Raw genomic sequence first — 14,051 nt, 5'->3', positions numbered from 1 at the left:
GCAGCAACAGGATCAGACCTTTATTTCTCAGCTTTACTCAATGATACCTTGTGTAAGTGTTTCATTTTCTTTTTTCTTTCTCCCAAGTTTTGATGTGCACAAGAAGTGTCCCCTTTGTGAAGTGATGTTTCCGCCTAACTATGACCAGAGCAAGTTTGAAGAACATGTCGAAAGTCACTGGAAGGTGTGCCCCATGTGCAGTGAGCAGTTCCCTCCTGACTATGATCAGCAAGGCTTTGAAAAGCATGTGCAGACACACTTTGATCAGAGTGTTTTAAATTTTGACTAGATAAGTATAAGTAACTTTTGTTTGGGGTTTTTTGCAGTCAAGCTTATAAAACATCTCCAACAGGCAGTTCACGTATAGAAAAGAGAATGCAGCTTTCATATAACTTAATGCAGATATCTAAATGCTACTTTCAGTATACAATACTCTACAGTGTAATTGGAGTTAAGGTAAATCTTTGGCCTGTCAGCATTTGTCAGGTTAGCCTCTCTTAATCTAATATTCTATAAGAAGAAAACCCACCTTGTATATGTGTCTGTGTTTTTCCCCTGTTTAGTAAAAACGGTAAGGACACAGGGAGAACTTGAACGTGATTGGCCTCAGAAACCAAGTCCAATTTCTTGGTGCTGTTCAGTTATACAGAATGACCGGAGGTTTCTCTTGACCATGATAATTGGAGCATGATTAAATATGAAAACTTAGTGTGTAATAAAAGGATGTTTCTCATAGTAATCTTGTGAAGTATTTCTTTGGATAAATGTTGATTCAAAACATTACATAACTTATCCTATGAAAATATAGTTTTCTAATCTACTTCAGAAATGTAATGTAGTTGCATGTGTTGAGAGACTACATGCTTGCAACAAAAAATTAATTTATGGCAAATACTTTACTTTTACTTATAAAATGTTTGTCTTAGAGGATAACTTTAAATAAAGTACATTTATGCTTTAAGGAAATATTTTTATGAATTGAAAGGAACTGTTATGCTTAAAAAATAATTGTTTAAAAATCACTACCATTCAGTTGCATTTAGTAGAAAATATGTTTTCATACTGAATCAAATAGTGAGTTGTGTTCTTTTTGGACTAGGGTTTTTAAAATCTTTGACCTCTTAATTTTGCACATTCTTTCCAATATGTAACTATCAGTATGTATATCTAAAAACATTTTATATTTAAAGAATTACTTTAAAATATGTACTATATAAAGCAAGAAAGTAATTTGTTCCTTTGGATAAAATAATTTGCTTTTCACCTGTTGTACAGTAGTCTTGTTGCATTAAAGACAAAATTGTTCATGGAGTCTGTGGTGGTCTCTCCCTCCCCCCCTTTCTTTAACCAATTAAAGTAGTAAATTATGTAATTTACTTTTTAAAAAGTGTTGCTTAGCTGGAGTAAGAGATAACTTACTCTCATGAATGCTTATTTGCTGCTTTTTCCAGAAGAGAAGACCTGAACAATTGTGTTGTCAGTAGTTCCCTTTTTCATTTATATGGTCAGTGTTTAATAAGAGATTGGATTTTCCCAACTAAAGCTGGTCGTCATGGACGAATTACATCTGAGTATGCAGCCACTACATCGTCAGTTCTCCATGTTTTCTTTTAAGTCTTCTAATTCTGTTGAGGAAATTAGAATTGAGGAAAACTAGTACTGTCGAGGCTTCTTAGAAAATTTGTACTAAAATCAGTGCTCAGTATTTTGTTACACTACTTATGTGATTCTTATTTACTAGTATATAAAATATATATAAACAGAACACATTTTAAAGATAAAATTATTAGTAAAGGCACAGCAAGTCTTGTTATGGCTGTGTGGGCTATCAAAGTCTGAAAACAACCTCAGAACCCAAGTTTGTCTTGAAGCAGATTCAGGACTGGTAGAACTTTGTCTTGCAAAAATTAAGGTGTCTTCTCTGAGTAGTATCCCAAGGGATGATGTGCTTCAGGTGCACATGCACCTCTTCACCTCTTGATAGGAGATTTTCAATTAGAAGTGTCTGTTTGGCCTGTGCATGCACCCAATGCCTCCTTATGCCAGATACCGATGCAATATAAGGGTGTAAGGATGAACAGTTCTCAGTTTCTTCTCAACTGCCTCAGCCTGAGATGGGCTTGGGTGTTTTGGCTTGGGTGTGTTTTGGCTTTTCTAATATTTCTATAGTGGTTAAGATTGTTTTTATAGTTAGTGTACTTCTAGTTAGATAAGAATTACTCCTCTTTCCCCTTGGGGAGACATTTTTTTTTCCTGGCAGGGCATGCCTGGCTCACCAGGTTTCAAACATTTCCTCTCCTGCTGAGAGACTATACCTGTGAGCAGTGGCCTCTCAAAGTGTCTCTTGCTTGGGGGAGGCCCATGTCTCCCAGAAATGCAACTTATTCCTGGCCCTCATGTCCTGTACAAGGAAAAACAGGGAGATTAAACTGACTGCTAATGATCGAAGTTGGCCTAAAGGAGCGTTCTGAGTCAGGTTAGGAGACAATGCCCCTCCTCCCAGTGCATCTGGCACCGGAGAGATACCTACTCCTTCTACTTCAGTATAGGCTTCCCCTAAGAAAGGGAAGACTTTAGAGGCTTCAAGGAAGGCTTCCAAAAAGAGGAGTGTGAATTCTCACATTAAGGAGCCAGCTCCAAAGAAGTCCAGCTCCCTGGTGAGATTACAGCCTCAGTAAGATTGAGTCGAAGGATTCCTTTTCTAGTAACCATGGGGCCATAAAGTCAGCATGAAGGAGAGGGACAGCTCCAATAAGGCCTCAGCACCTTCTACTGGCAAGGAGGGCAAACAGACAGTTGGGACTGGCACAGTTAAGTTCAGCCCAGCTGTTGGTACCTATGCATTCAGGCCAGCCATCGTTAAGTACCCATGCATGTGGCACCCTCAACATTGAGCAAAGAACAGCACCAGATGCCACTGGGATCTACTTCAGTATGCCTACCATCAGCTTCAGCAAGTGTGGTCTCTGCTACCATGTCAGTACCAATCCCCTATTTGGTATCATAGGAGTTCAGATACACTTAAGGACTTCTTGATAACATACGAACCGGAGTTCCCTTTCCTCCTGCGTACTGAGTGTCTCTCGGTACTGAGACCCTGATCTGCAGACTACTGTACTCTGGTACCACAGAACTCTCCACTGTTTTCTGCAGGTGCTCCTCCTTTGGATGAGATGAAGGAGACTTCCAGTTGGTCTCCTGTTTCTATTTCTGTACAGGGTTCTTCAGCATCTCCCTTTAGGAACACATTATCTGAAAGTCCTAGGGAAGATTGGTTTCATTATCAAGGGTGATTGAACAAACTTTGCATGCTACCCCCACTTTGATATGTGCATATGCGCCTCCCCCCACCCAAAGGTCACTGGGACCATCTGATAAGGAGACAGAGTTGTACAGCCCTCTCTGCCCCACCCCACCCCACCCTAGGAGGAGATATTTCAGGAACAAGGAGGCCACCACTCAAACATCTATTTCATACTCCTCTCCAGATGAGGTGGTTATGCCTCCACCACCATCCATGGCTGATGGTTGCTGGTGATTTCAAGACCTCATAAAGAAGATAGCTGATAGTCTTAATTCTTTTTGACAAGGATTCACAGCACAAACTGGTGTATGTCTTGCAGTCGGCAACAACCTCCAGGGTGGTGTTACCCATCAATGGGACGCTTTTAGATCCAGCTAAGATGGTGTGGCAGACACCTGCGACTAGTCTGCTCACATGTAAATGGGCAGATAAGTATTATGATCCCCTTTCTTTTTGTTCTCACACACTCCACCTCACTCCCTGATGGTAGATGTGGTAAATGAGAGGCGTAGGATAGCACTTCTCTAAGTCTACCCCCATGACAAAGATCAGAAAAGGTAAAAGGCCTATTTGTGAGCAACCCTGCAATTCAGATCACAAATTATCAGGTAATCATGGCCAAATATAAAAGTTTATAAATAACAGATTCATGGCTTTTATTGAACATCTGCCACACGAACACACAGAGCAGTTCTAGCCCACAATCTCAGGCCATCTGGTGGCCAGAACTGCTCTTGAAGCATCCTTAGATGTTATGGACACTGCTGCCAGGGACATGCCCTGTGCATAACCACCACCACAGACATCATGGCTCCATCTCACAGGATGCTAAAAGAAGCATAGAAGAACACTGTGGAGGACCTAGCTTTTGACAGTTGTAAATTATCCTCAGAGACCATGGTTGACTCCTTGCACATGCTAAATGATTCCAGAGCTACTTTATGATCCCTTGGCATATATACACCTACAACTAGCAAAAGGTTTAGTAGGTCACAGAGTGCCCAGAGCTCATGTCCTGCTCAGTTTTCTGGGTTCCATAGTTCTACCGATCCCTTAGAAAAAGACAAAATTTCAGAGTGCCACCCAAGAGCCCTGCATGATTACCTAACCATCTTTGAAGCAACAGATTTGATGGGTTGTTTGAGGGTTCAAATCACTCAAACCTTTGGATTTATAGCTGTGCCCATTAGCCCACCTCCTCCTTTGGAGACTGCCATGCCTGTTTCCAACATGCTTGGAGGCAGATCACTACAGACAAGTGGGTCATAACATCAGGCTATACCATCCATTTTACATCACCCCCTCCCTTCCACCTCCTCTCCCTGTCCCTCTTCAGGGCCCCTCTTACAAACTTTTATTAAGACAAGAAGTGAACTCTCTTCTTTGATTAGGAGCAATAGAGCAGGTTTTTCTCCTCAAAAGGGCAAGGGATTTTACTAAAAGTATTTCCTTGTGCCAAAGAAGGACACATGGTGGAGACTGATCTTAGATCTAAAGCTTCTAAACAAGTTTGTAAAGTCTCAAAAGTTTCAGGAAGGTGGCTCTGGCAGCTATAATTCCTTTTCTAGAGGAGGTGGTTTGGTTTTCAGTGGGCAAGATGCATAATTCCATATAACAATATACCCATCACACAGGAAATAGCTATGCTTCGCTATAGGGCAGGATCATTTCCAATACTGAGTGCTACCCTTCAGCCTTTTCGTGGTCCCAAGGATGTTCTCAAGAGTCTTGGCTTTTTACCTCCAACTAGAAGCAATCCTAGTCTTCCCATATATCAACAACTGGCTACTAAAGGGCCATTCCTACAAAACAGTGCTATCTTCCTCCCAGATGGTCCTTGGTCTGTTCCAGGAGTTGGATCTGCAACTGAATGTAAAAAAAAAAAAAGATACAGTTTACAGGGGCATATTTGCAATCATTGAGAGCCTGAGCCTACCCTCCCTTAGATTGATTTGTAACCTTACTTAGTCTGGTATGGGCAATCCAGGGGAGACCTCAAACCACAATAAGGAATGGTCTTCAGCTCCTGGGAAACATGCCAGCTTGCATCTTTGTGCCCAAATCCACAAGTCCATGTCTCCACTGCTTCAAGGGTTGGCTCAGAATGACCTATTCTCCAGTCAGACACACTTTGGACAGACAGGTGATGGTGAGTCTACAAATGAGGAACTCCTTAGATGGTGGAAGAATCAACTCCATGTCTGTACAGGTGTTCCTTTCTGTCACCCAGCCCATTCAGTGACTTTAACAACAGATGCATCACAGTTGAGGTGGCGAGCCCATATCAATACCCTCACAACTCAGATTTCCTGAAGTGCCCACCTGCACTATTTCCACATCAATTAGGATGACCAGATGTCCCGATTTTATGGGGACAGTCCCGATATTTGGGGCTTTTTCTTATATAGGCTCCTATTACCCCCCCACTCCCTGTTCTAATTTTTCACACTTGCTATCTGGTCAGCCTAACATCAATCCATTGGAGCTCTGGTGTGTCAGGAACACTTGCTTTCATTTTCTATCTTTCCTAAGGGTCATGATGGAAGATTTATTTTGTCTGTTCTGTATTAAGCAGAGAGGCATAAGATCCCCTTTGTGTGTGCTGAAGCCATGAAAATACGGAACTTGTGCATAGCTCATCAGCTCCAGATTTAAGCACTCTACTTCCTAGCTATTCAGAGCACCACAGCCAATATCCTCAGCAGATACTTTTCACAGGATTACAAATGGGAGTTAGATACCCAAGTATACAAAAACAGGAGAAAAGGATGAAGTTGAGTGTATGTGCTGAAAATGGTGTGGCCCAATTATTTATAGGCTACAACAATAAATTGTTTATTCAAATGACAAATTTTATTTGGGAATTAGAGATATATTGTTTTCTTAAACTCAGAGGTGGCATTGTTTTTCAGTTCTGCAGCAAACCACATTGAATTCCATTCATCAAAACATTAATCTACTGAATATTTTACCCCCATCCTTCAGTCCTCCAAAATAAATGGATAAATTGCTGGGAAAAATTAAAATAAAACCAAAATCGAAGGTCCCCTATCCGTAGCATATTCCTAAAATGAGGACTGCCAGAGGTGGATCTCTTAGTCACCCCTAAGAACAGGAAGTGTCCTCTTTTCTGGGTCACCATTCCTTGGGAGATGTCTTTCTTCTATTTTGGAAGAAGGATCTGTTCTATGTGTTTCCATCAACATCGCTGATACTAAGAGTGATGAACAAGACAGGATAGAGCTAGAGTTATTCGTGTAGTGCTGACCTGGCTGAGACAAGATTGGTACCCTTACCTGCTTCACCTGGGTGTTCAACTGTTGTTCAAGTTCCCGAATACTCATCATTTCTTGTCAGAAAATGCGGGTCATGTGCTTCACCCCAACCTAGCGGTTCTCTGCCTCAGAACATGGCTCCTCAATGGTTCATTGGTTTAGAATCTTCCTGCTCTACAGAAGTACAACAGGTGTTATTGAATAGTAGAAAGATCAACCAGCGCTACTTACTTGCAGAAATGAAAGATTCTTCCATTGGTATTGTCGTTGATGCCATCCTTTCAGTCATCCTGGATTATCTGTGGGAGCTAAAGAAAGTGGGGTTATCAGTACCATTAAGGTCCATTTGGCCACAAATCAGCCTTTCATCCTCCAGTAGTATTCTCTATATTTGCTCATCTGGTGTCGTCTATGTTTATTAAGGGTTCAGGGCATCTCTACTCATAGATTAGAAATCCTATCTTGACCTGGGACCTCAACCTAGTACTCAGTTAACTTATGAGACCTCTGAAACAATGGCAGCCTGTTCTTTGTTGCATTTATCTATGAAGACGGCCCTTTTAGTAACCATCACATCGATCCATAGTATTGGGGAGATTGGAGCCTTAAAGGCAGATTCCTCCTTTATGATGTTCTTTAAGGACAAGGTCTCTTTACATCCACACCCAAAACTCTTACCTATGGTTCTATCAGAGTTCTACCTTAATCACTCCATTCATCTACCAGTTTTTTTCCCGAAGCTAGAGTTTTCTCCATAGGAATCCTGTTTACATACCTTGGATGTAAGAAGGGCATTGGTCTTCTATTTAACTAGGACCAAGGAATTTAGGAAATCGCCTAGGCTCTTCATTTCTTTTGCAGATAGATCCACGGGGTCTTCAATCTCTGCTCAATAGCCATGTATTATCACTTGTTATAATACTGCAGGTGATCATCTCCACCCACCAACAGGTGATAGCACATTCACCCAGATCACAGGCAACATCTACAGCATTACTGAAGAATGTACCAATATTTGAAATATGTAGGACCTTTTATGGGCTTCAGTATGTATGTTTTCAAAACATTACACCCTGATCGTTGCTGTCAGATCTGATGTGGCACTTGGTTCTGCAGTATTATCTTCAGTTCTGGACTCTATTCCAAAGCTCCCTACTCTATCTAGGGCTACTAAGTGGAAGTCGCCTGGAGTGGAGCACCCATACGGATGCTACTCAAAGAAGAAGAGGAACTTATTCGCGCTGTGCAGTAACTGCAGTTTTTTGAGATGTGTCCCCCTTATGGGTGCTCCACTACGCACCCTCCTCTATCTCTGCTTCAGCTTGTTCCTTAGTTCCTTCTTCACACAAATGTCCCCTCAGGAACAATCTGAAGCAGGGCCACAGACAGGATGAAACCGCCACAGCATGTTCCTATTTAACCTTTCAAATCCTCAGACAATTATCCATTATCTCAAAATCATGCCTCCATCCCCAAAGACCACCTAAGCTGGGCTGCTTTGCACCAACAGGGGATATGAATATGCACACTTTACCTGGCCAGTCTTGAATCTCTGAATAAAGATGTCATTATTGAACAGTCTCAGAAGAATTCACTTTTTTTTAAAAAAATGTTGAAGAGAGTGTTTTGTGTGGGGAAACAACAGGAAGAAAGCTGTTGGCTACAACTAAAAACTGGCACATCTTGAAAATCTTGATTTAGCTTTTATTAAGGATAGTTTGTAGCATTCCACAGAATTTGACAACTAAACAGGTTGCCCGAACGTTCTGGTGCATTTGGTTTTAATTATTACACTGAGAAACTGCCAAAAAAGGAAATGAATATTGGATAAAAATACTATCAGTCTGCATATCAAACTGATCACTCTTAAAGATAATGAAGTAATAATGAAGCATTCATATTTGTTTTGGGTCAGAGGCAGTTTATTTTAAATGTGATTTGATTTACATTTATAAGCAGCTTTCTTGACAGGAATTTTGATTCATTAAGTTGCCTTCAGTTCTAAAACAAACCTCTGTCACTTTCAAACTTAATGTACTTTGTCCCCAACAAAACATATGAAAATATAATTTAAAGCACACTTTTCACAGACACAGTACAATACATTCACTATACACAGTATAACAAAATAGTCCCATCTTTACCTGTTTAATAATACTGTCACAATGAATAGGTAAATAGAAACTGGAATTTCATTTTCATAGTTGAAAGGAATTTACATGCAATAACTTTTTATGACTGTTTAGCTGTTAAACTAACTTAACCAGCCTATAGTTTCTTGCACTAGAGCAGAGCCAAATGATACTTGCTGTCCTGATCTGCTGTCAAAACAGTTCAGAAGGTAGAAAGTAGCCAAATGAGATCTTTAATACACCAACGAGTTGATTCTCATGTCTGGATCATTTAAACTGAACGGACAACACTGTCTCCTCTTCAGGCTTTGAGGCAATGATTTGTTTAAATGGGGGTTTTGCAAATGCTTCTTTAAAACCTCATTATGAGGGATTCAGTAGCTGGTTAACAGAAAATTGTCATCCTTTCAAAGTTCATTTTTAATGTTTTAGAAAAACGGAGAGGTCTGTTTCCCATTTGTCTGAACTTTCGTGCAAAATACAAGGAAGAGAGGAAAGTTACTTACTACATTTCAAAACGCTTAATTTGTTTTCATGGGAAATAGGTCTGAATTTTTATAGGTTTTTTTAATCTAAGCTTCAAAGAATAGCACTTGTGAGAGAAGAATGCTCAAGGCATTATGGTATTGTAAGCAATATATGTTCAGGTATGGTCCAGACAAGTCATTTCACAATGGCTCTTGTTTCAAGTCAATCTTTGACACTGGCTGCAAGAAGCACTTCATCTTCAGTAAGGCTCATGTCATATTTCAGCAAAGTGATTTGTAAAGCTAAACAGACATTTCCAAGTGGAATGGAGTGATCTACAATAAGAGGCAAAAAATATACAAAGAAAATTTCAAAATATAATGAACGTGAAGGAGGGTCACTAGAAATTTCTGTAACACAAATAACATCCCTCCTTAAACGAAGCTTAGAATTTTTAATTTTTATTTGCAACCACAGGCATAAGTTAGTACTGTAGTTGCAAGAATTGGCAACGCATAAAACATTAAATCTGTTGGCAACAGAGAACTACAAAGTGCTTTAAAACTTCATCTGAGATGAAGATAGAATTGTTTCTCTCTCACACACAAATTTGCACTTAAGTATTTCGAAGTGTCTTTCTAACAGTAGATTTCAGGAGAAAATATTTAGTTGGCCTGGGATCTTGGTCCTCAAAAGTTTGATGGGCATGAACTTAATACATCATCTTGTATAAAAACAAAGTAATAATCCTAACACTAAAGGTGATTGTTTACTAGTTCAAATGGCAAGATTTTCAGCATTTCAAAAGGGAAAAAAGAATTTGCAAGATAATATAAAATACAGCAAGCACACCTTTTTATGTATGTTATTTAAGTATGAAAATATTTTTAGCATATTATGTTAAACATTCTTTCTTATTTATATTTCCAATACCTAAAAGACTTGCTACACCATCGATAACTCCATTATGTAAGGCATGTTAACCAGTTTGACAATGGTGGTATTGTTTTGGTTTTACACACACACACGAACGGATGTGTTGAAAATCTTCAACCACATTACAATCTTGAAACGATGTCAGTGCCAAGCTTTCCTCTCCACGCCCCTAATTAACACTGCAGTACAACTAAATATGCAACACCCCCTAAGTTTTGATTTGGGGAAAGTGTTCTGAAAGTGTTCTAAGCTTTTTTAGCACCTTATATCAAAGTAATGAAAATGGGTATGATGATTACAAGTGCAAATGTACAAAATCATTAACTCTACAAAGATACATCATTCCAAAATTACAGAAAAATTTAAAGCATGCATTTCATTTTTTTAAAGGGTTGCTGAATGCTTCCCCTGAAAAAGGTGGCTGTTTTCAAAATCAGCAACTGCTGGTGAGGATTTCTTGGCACATTTGTGACCAGCATGTTATTGCTGCATCTTCCTGATAATCTCAGCAGACACTGGGGGATGGAAATTGATTGTGTGGTGCCGCAAGCCCTGAGCTGTCTTGTAACTCTTTCCACAACGACATTTGAATGGTTTGCGTACACGGATCTGTGTTCTGTGGCCATTCTTGGCATGGTACTTTATACCGTTCACATTCTGTGGGTGAAAGAGTGAAATATTGGTTGTCATACATGGGCTAACATAATGGCTTGGCTTCCTGATATAAAAACCGGAATTGACTATTAACCTTGTTGTGACAAAATTGCATAATTATTAGTAACTGTCTCTAGGTGTTGGCTACAGTACAAATACGCCCTCCCTTCTAATGCATTCAAGACATGACTAAGAGCTCGGGCCCTAAGAAGGCATAGTCTGCAAACTAGGGCATACAATTTTAATGGGTCAAACTTACCTTAGTAACCTATCACTAAATGGTTAACCTTTTTAAAATTAGTATGTGGTATGCTAGAAAGAGGAGGTTACTTACCTGTAATCGGAGGTTCTTTGGGATGTGTGGTCCCTATTTGTATTCCAAACATGAGTGCACATGCATGCCATGCACTGGAAGTTTTCAGTGGCCGTGTTCACTGACCTGCACACATGTCATATGTTGCCCTGTACTCCAGGCAAGGTTATAACAGGCCTTAGTCATCCTCTTACTGCTGAATCAGGCTATCTGTCCACAGCCCTGGGAGGTATAGCCATTGGCAGGATGGCATGGTCCACGGTCACGTCTTTGGCTGCCCCTTTGTCAATGCCATAGTGGAGGGGTTCTCAAACTGGGGGTCATGACCCCTTGGAGGGTTGCAAGATTATTCTGTGGGGGTGGGGGTCACAAGCTGTCAGCTTCCATCCCCAAACCCCACATCGCCTCCAGCATTTATAATAGTGGTAAATATAAAGAAGTGTTTTTAATTTATAAAGGAGGTTGCACTCAGAGGCGTGCTGTATGAAAGGGGTCACCAGTACAAAAGTTTGAGAACTACTGCTGTAGTGGGTGGAGAAGGTGTGTACAGAGTGCCAGGTCGCCACTTGGCAGATGTCGTACCATGGGGCATCTGCCAGGAAGCTGGAGGTGGTAGCTTGGGCCCTTGTGGAGTGGGCTGTAATTCTGCCAGTTGGTGTGGCATTGGACTGTGCATGTGGTATCGGACTCCATGATGCAAGTAGAGATCTACTTGGATATGCACTATGAGGAGGGGGCTTGGCCCCTAGACCTCTCCGTAGTGGCAATGAAAAGACATGGAGAGGTGTGGGCCCTGTCTAGGTAGAATGTGAATGCGGAGCAGACACCCAAGGAGTGCAGGGTCTTGTCTGTGGGAGGGGCATGCGATTTAGGGTGTAAGTCCAAGAGATGGATGGATTGGTTGAGGTAGAACTCTGAGACCACTTTTGAGAGAAACTTACAGTGAAGACTTAACGAGACCATGTCCTTATGGAAGACCGTATATTTGGGGGGGAGGGAGGAGTGTCAGCCATCATGGCCACCAGTTTGCCACCGAGTGGAGGTGATGGCTACAAGGAAGAAGACCTTCATGGATAAGCGTGAGAGAGCATGTGACCAGGGACTCAAAGGGAGGTCTGATGAGGGCAGAGAGCACAAGAGTGAAGGTCCAAGGAGGGGCAAGTTTCAGAACCAGGGGAAAGCTGTTTGTCAGCTCTTTCAGAAATTGGATGGTGGTAGGGTAAGTAAACACCAAGTGGCCATCCACCAACGGGAGCGAGATGTACTTGAGGGAAATGGTGGTGTGCCCAGGAGGTGAAACGCTTCCATTTTGCTGTGTAGCACACTAGAGTGGAAGCTCATATGCTGTGCATAAGTATGGGGGGAGCAGGCATTGTCTTGGTGCGATCCCCATTCAAAAACCAGGCCATCATTCGAAGCGGGTCTCAGCTGTCAGAGAGGATCTGAATGTGTTGGCTGTGGATAAGAGGCAGGAATGTGTGTCAGGTTAAGCGGACTGCCTGCAGCTCGAGGATATTGATGTGCATGTGTGCCTCGCGATGAGTTCAAGCCCCTTGTGCAGCACAGCCATCAAGGTGGACTCCCCAACCAGCCAGGGAGGCATCTGTGGTAAGGGTGGTCATGGGCCCAGAGGTGGTGAATGGGGTGCCTTGCAGCATCGGTCCACCAAGTGAGAGAAGTGCAGACTGGCTGTGGGACAGTGTCCAGATGGTTGATGTGGGGCCTGCAGACTGAAGGGGGCCAGAGTTGTAGACAGTGAATGTAGGTATGTGGCATCACATGGGGTGCAGGCCATGTGGCAGAGAGAGCAGCGCACTGTGGTGTGTGAGGTATGATCATTACATGGGCTGTCAGGGTGGCAAAATGTTCCACCAAGGAGAAGGCTCAAGCTGTCACTGAATCTAAGCGTACCCCGATTAAATGGATTGTCTGTGTCCGGAACAGCATGGACTTCTCCTCATTGACACAGACATCTAGAGAGGCGAGGATGGGTGATGTCGTTTTGGCGAGGGTTGTTGCCACCAAGAGCCAGTTGTCCAAGTAAGGAAACACACACAGAATACCCCAGGCATTGTAGTTGGGCTGTGACCACCGCTGTGAAGACTCATGGGGCCATGGCAATACCAAAGGGGAGAACTCTGAAGTGGTAGTGGTTGTCACCCACACGGAAGCAAAGGACCTTGTGGTGGACTGGATGGATATCGATATGGAAGCACGTGTCCTTCATGTCAAGGGCTGCAAACCATACCCCCTGGGGAAAGGAGGTGATGATGGATGCGAGCGTCATTATATGGAACGTGGTGATGATGAAGTTGTTAAGAAAGCAGAGATCGAGGACAGGATGGAGACCTCCTCCCTTCTTTGGGATGAGAAAAGTACAGGGAGTAGAAACTCTTACCGATGAAGAAGGAAGGCATGGGTTCAATTGCACCTTTCATTAGGAGAGTATCTGCCTCACAGTGCATGAGGTTGCGATGAGAGAGACTTCCAGGGGGCGGGGGGGGGAGGGGAAGAAGAGGGAAGGTAAGGAACTCGATAGAATAGCCATGTCTCACCATCTCCAATACTAATGATCTGTGGTGATCTTGCCCCAGTGGTGGGCAAATAGGGCAAGATGGGCCCCAAAAGCGGTAAGGGGGGCTGGAGACAGTGATAATGGGGGCTTGCCAAAACTGGGCCTTTGATTGATGTCATGGTACGGCAGAGTAGGTGACAGAGGCTGACGGTTGTGGATGCTGTGATCTGGGGTGCTGTCGGGTGGGGTCCTGATACAGGGTGTACGTGGGCTGGTACGGTGCATAGGGGCATGGTCAGAAGGGTGACTTCTGTTGCTTCTGTAAATTCCTGAAGATGCGAGAGTCATTTTTGACTCCAAGGAGTATAGGGACTCATCTGTCTTTGCCGAGAACAACTTGTCCTTGTCAAAGGTGAGGTACTAGATGGTGGTCTGGATTTCCCTCGGGAAGCCG

General features: G+C 42.3%; 2 protein-coding genes across 8 annotated transcripts in view; one reads left to right on the top strand and one right to left on the bottom strand.

Moving 5' to 3' along the window:
- Positions 1 to 9,135, top strand: part of TAX1BP1 (Tax1 binding protein 1) — a 98,078-nt gene extending 88,943 nt beyond the window's left edge. For all 5 annotated transcript variants that reach the window (XM_073333618.1, XM_073333619.1, XM_073333617.1 and 2 more), the window contains one exon: positions 88 to 9,135. In XM_073333618.1, coding sequence (XP_073189719.1) covers positions 88 to 289 — 202 coding nt within the window. In that variant the 3' untranslated portion in view covers positions 290 to 9,135. The remainder of the gene's footprint in view (positions 1 to 87) is intronic.
- Positions 8,337 to 14,051, bottom strand: part of JAZF1 (JAZF zinc finger 1) — a 285,803-nt gene continuing 280,088 nt past the window's right edge. For 2 of the 3 annotated variants that reach the window (XM_073333625.1, XM_073333624.1), the window contains exon 5: positions 8,337 to 10,772. In XM_073333625.1, the coding sequence (XP_073189726.1) occupies positions 10,596 to 10,772 (177 nt within the window). In that variant the 3' untranslated portion in view covers positions 8,337 to 10,595. The remainder of the gene's footprint in view (positions 10,773 to 14,051) is intronic. The other variant, XM_073333623.1, reaches the window with a different exon arrangement.

The sequence above is a fragment of the Lepidochelys kempii genome, chromosome 2 (genome assembly GCF_965140265.1).
Source record: "Lepidochelys kempii isolate rLepKem1 chromosome 2, rLepKem1.hap2, whole genome shotgun sequence".
Taxonomy (NCBI): Eukaryota; Metazoa; Chordata; order Testudines; family Cheloniidae; genus Lepidochelys; species Lepidochelys kempii.
The sequence above is the reverse complement of the archived record's forward strand: the minus strand, read 5'-3'. Positions and strand labels throughout refer to the sequence as shown.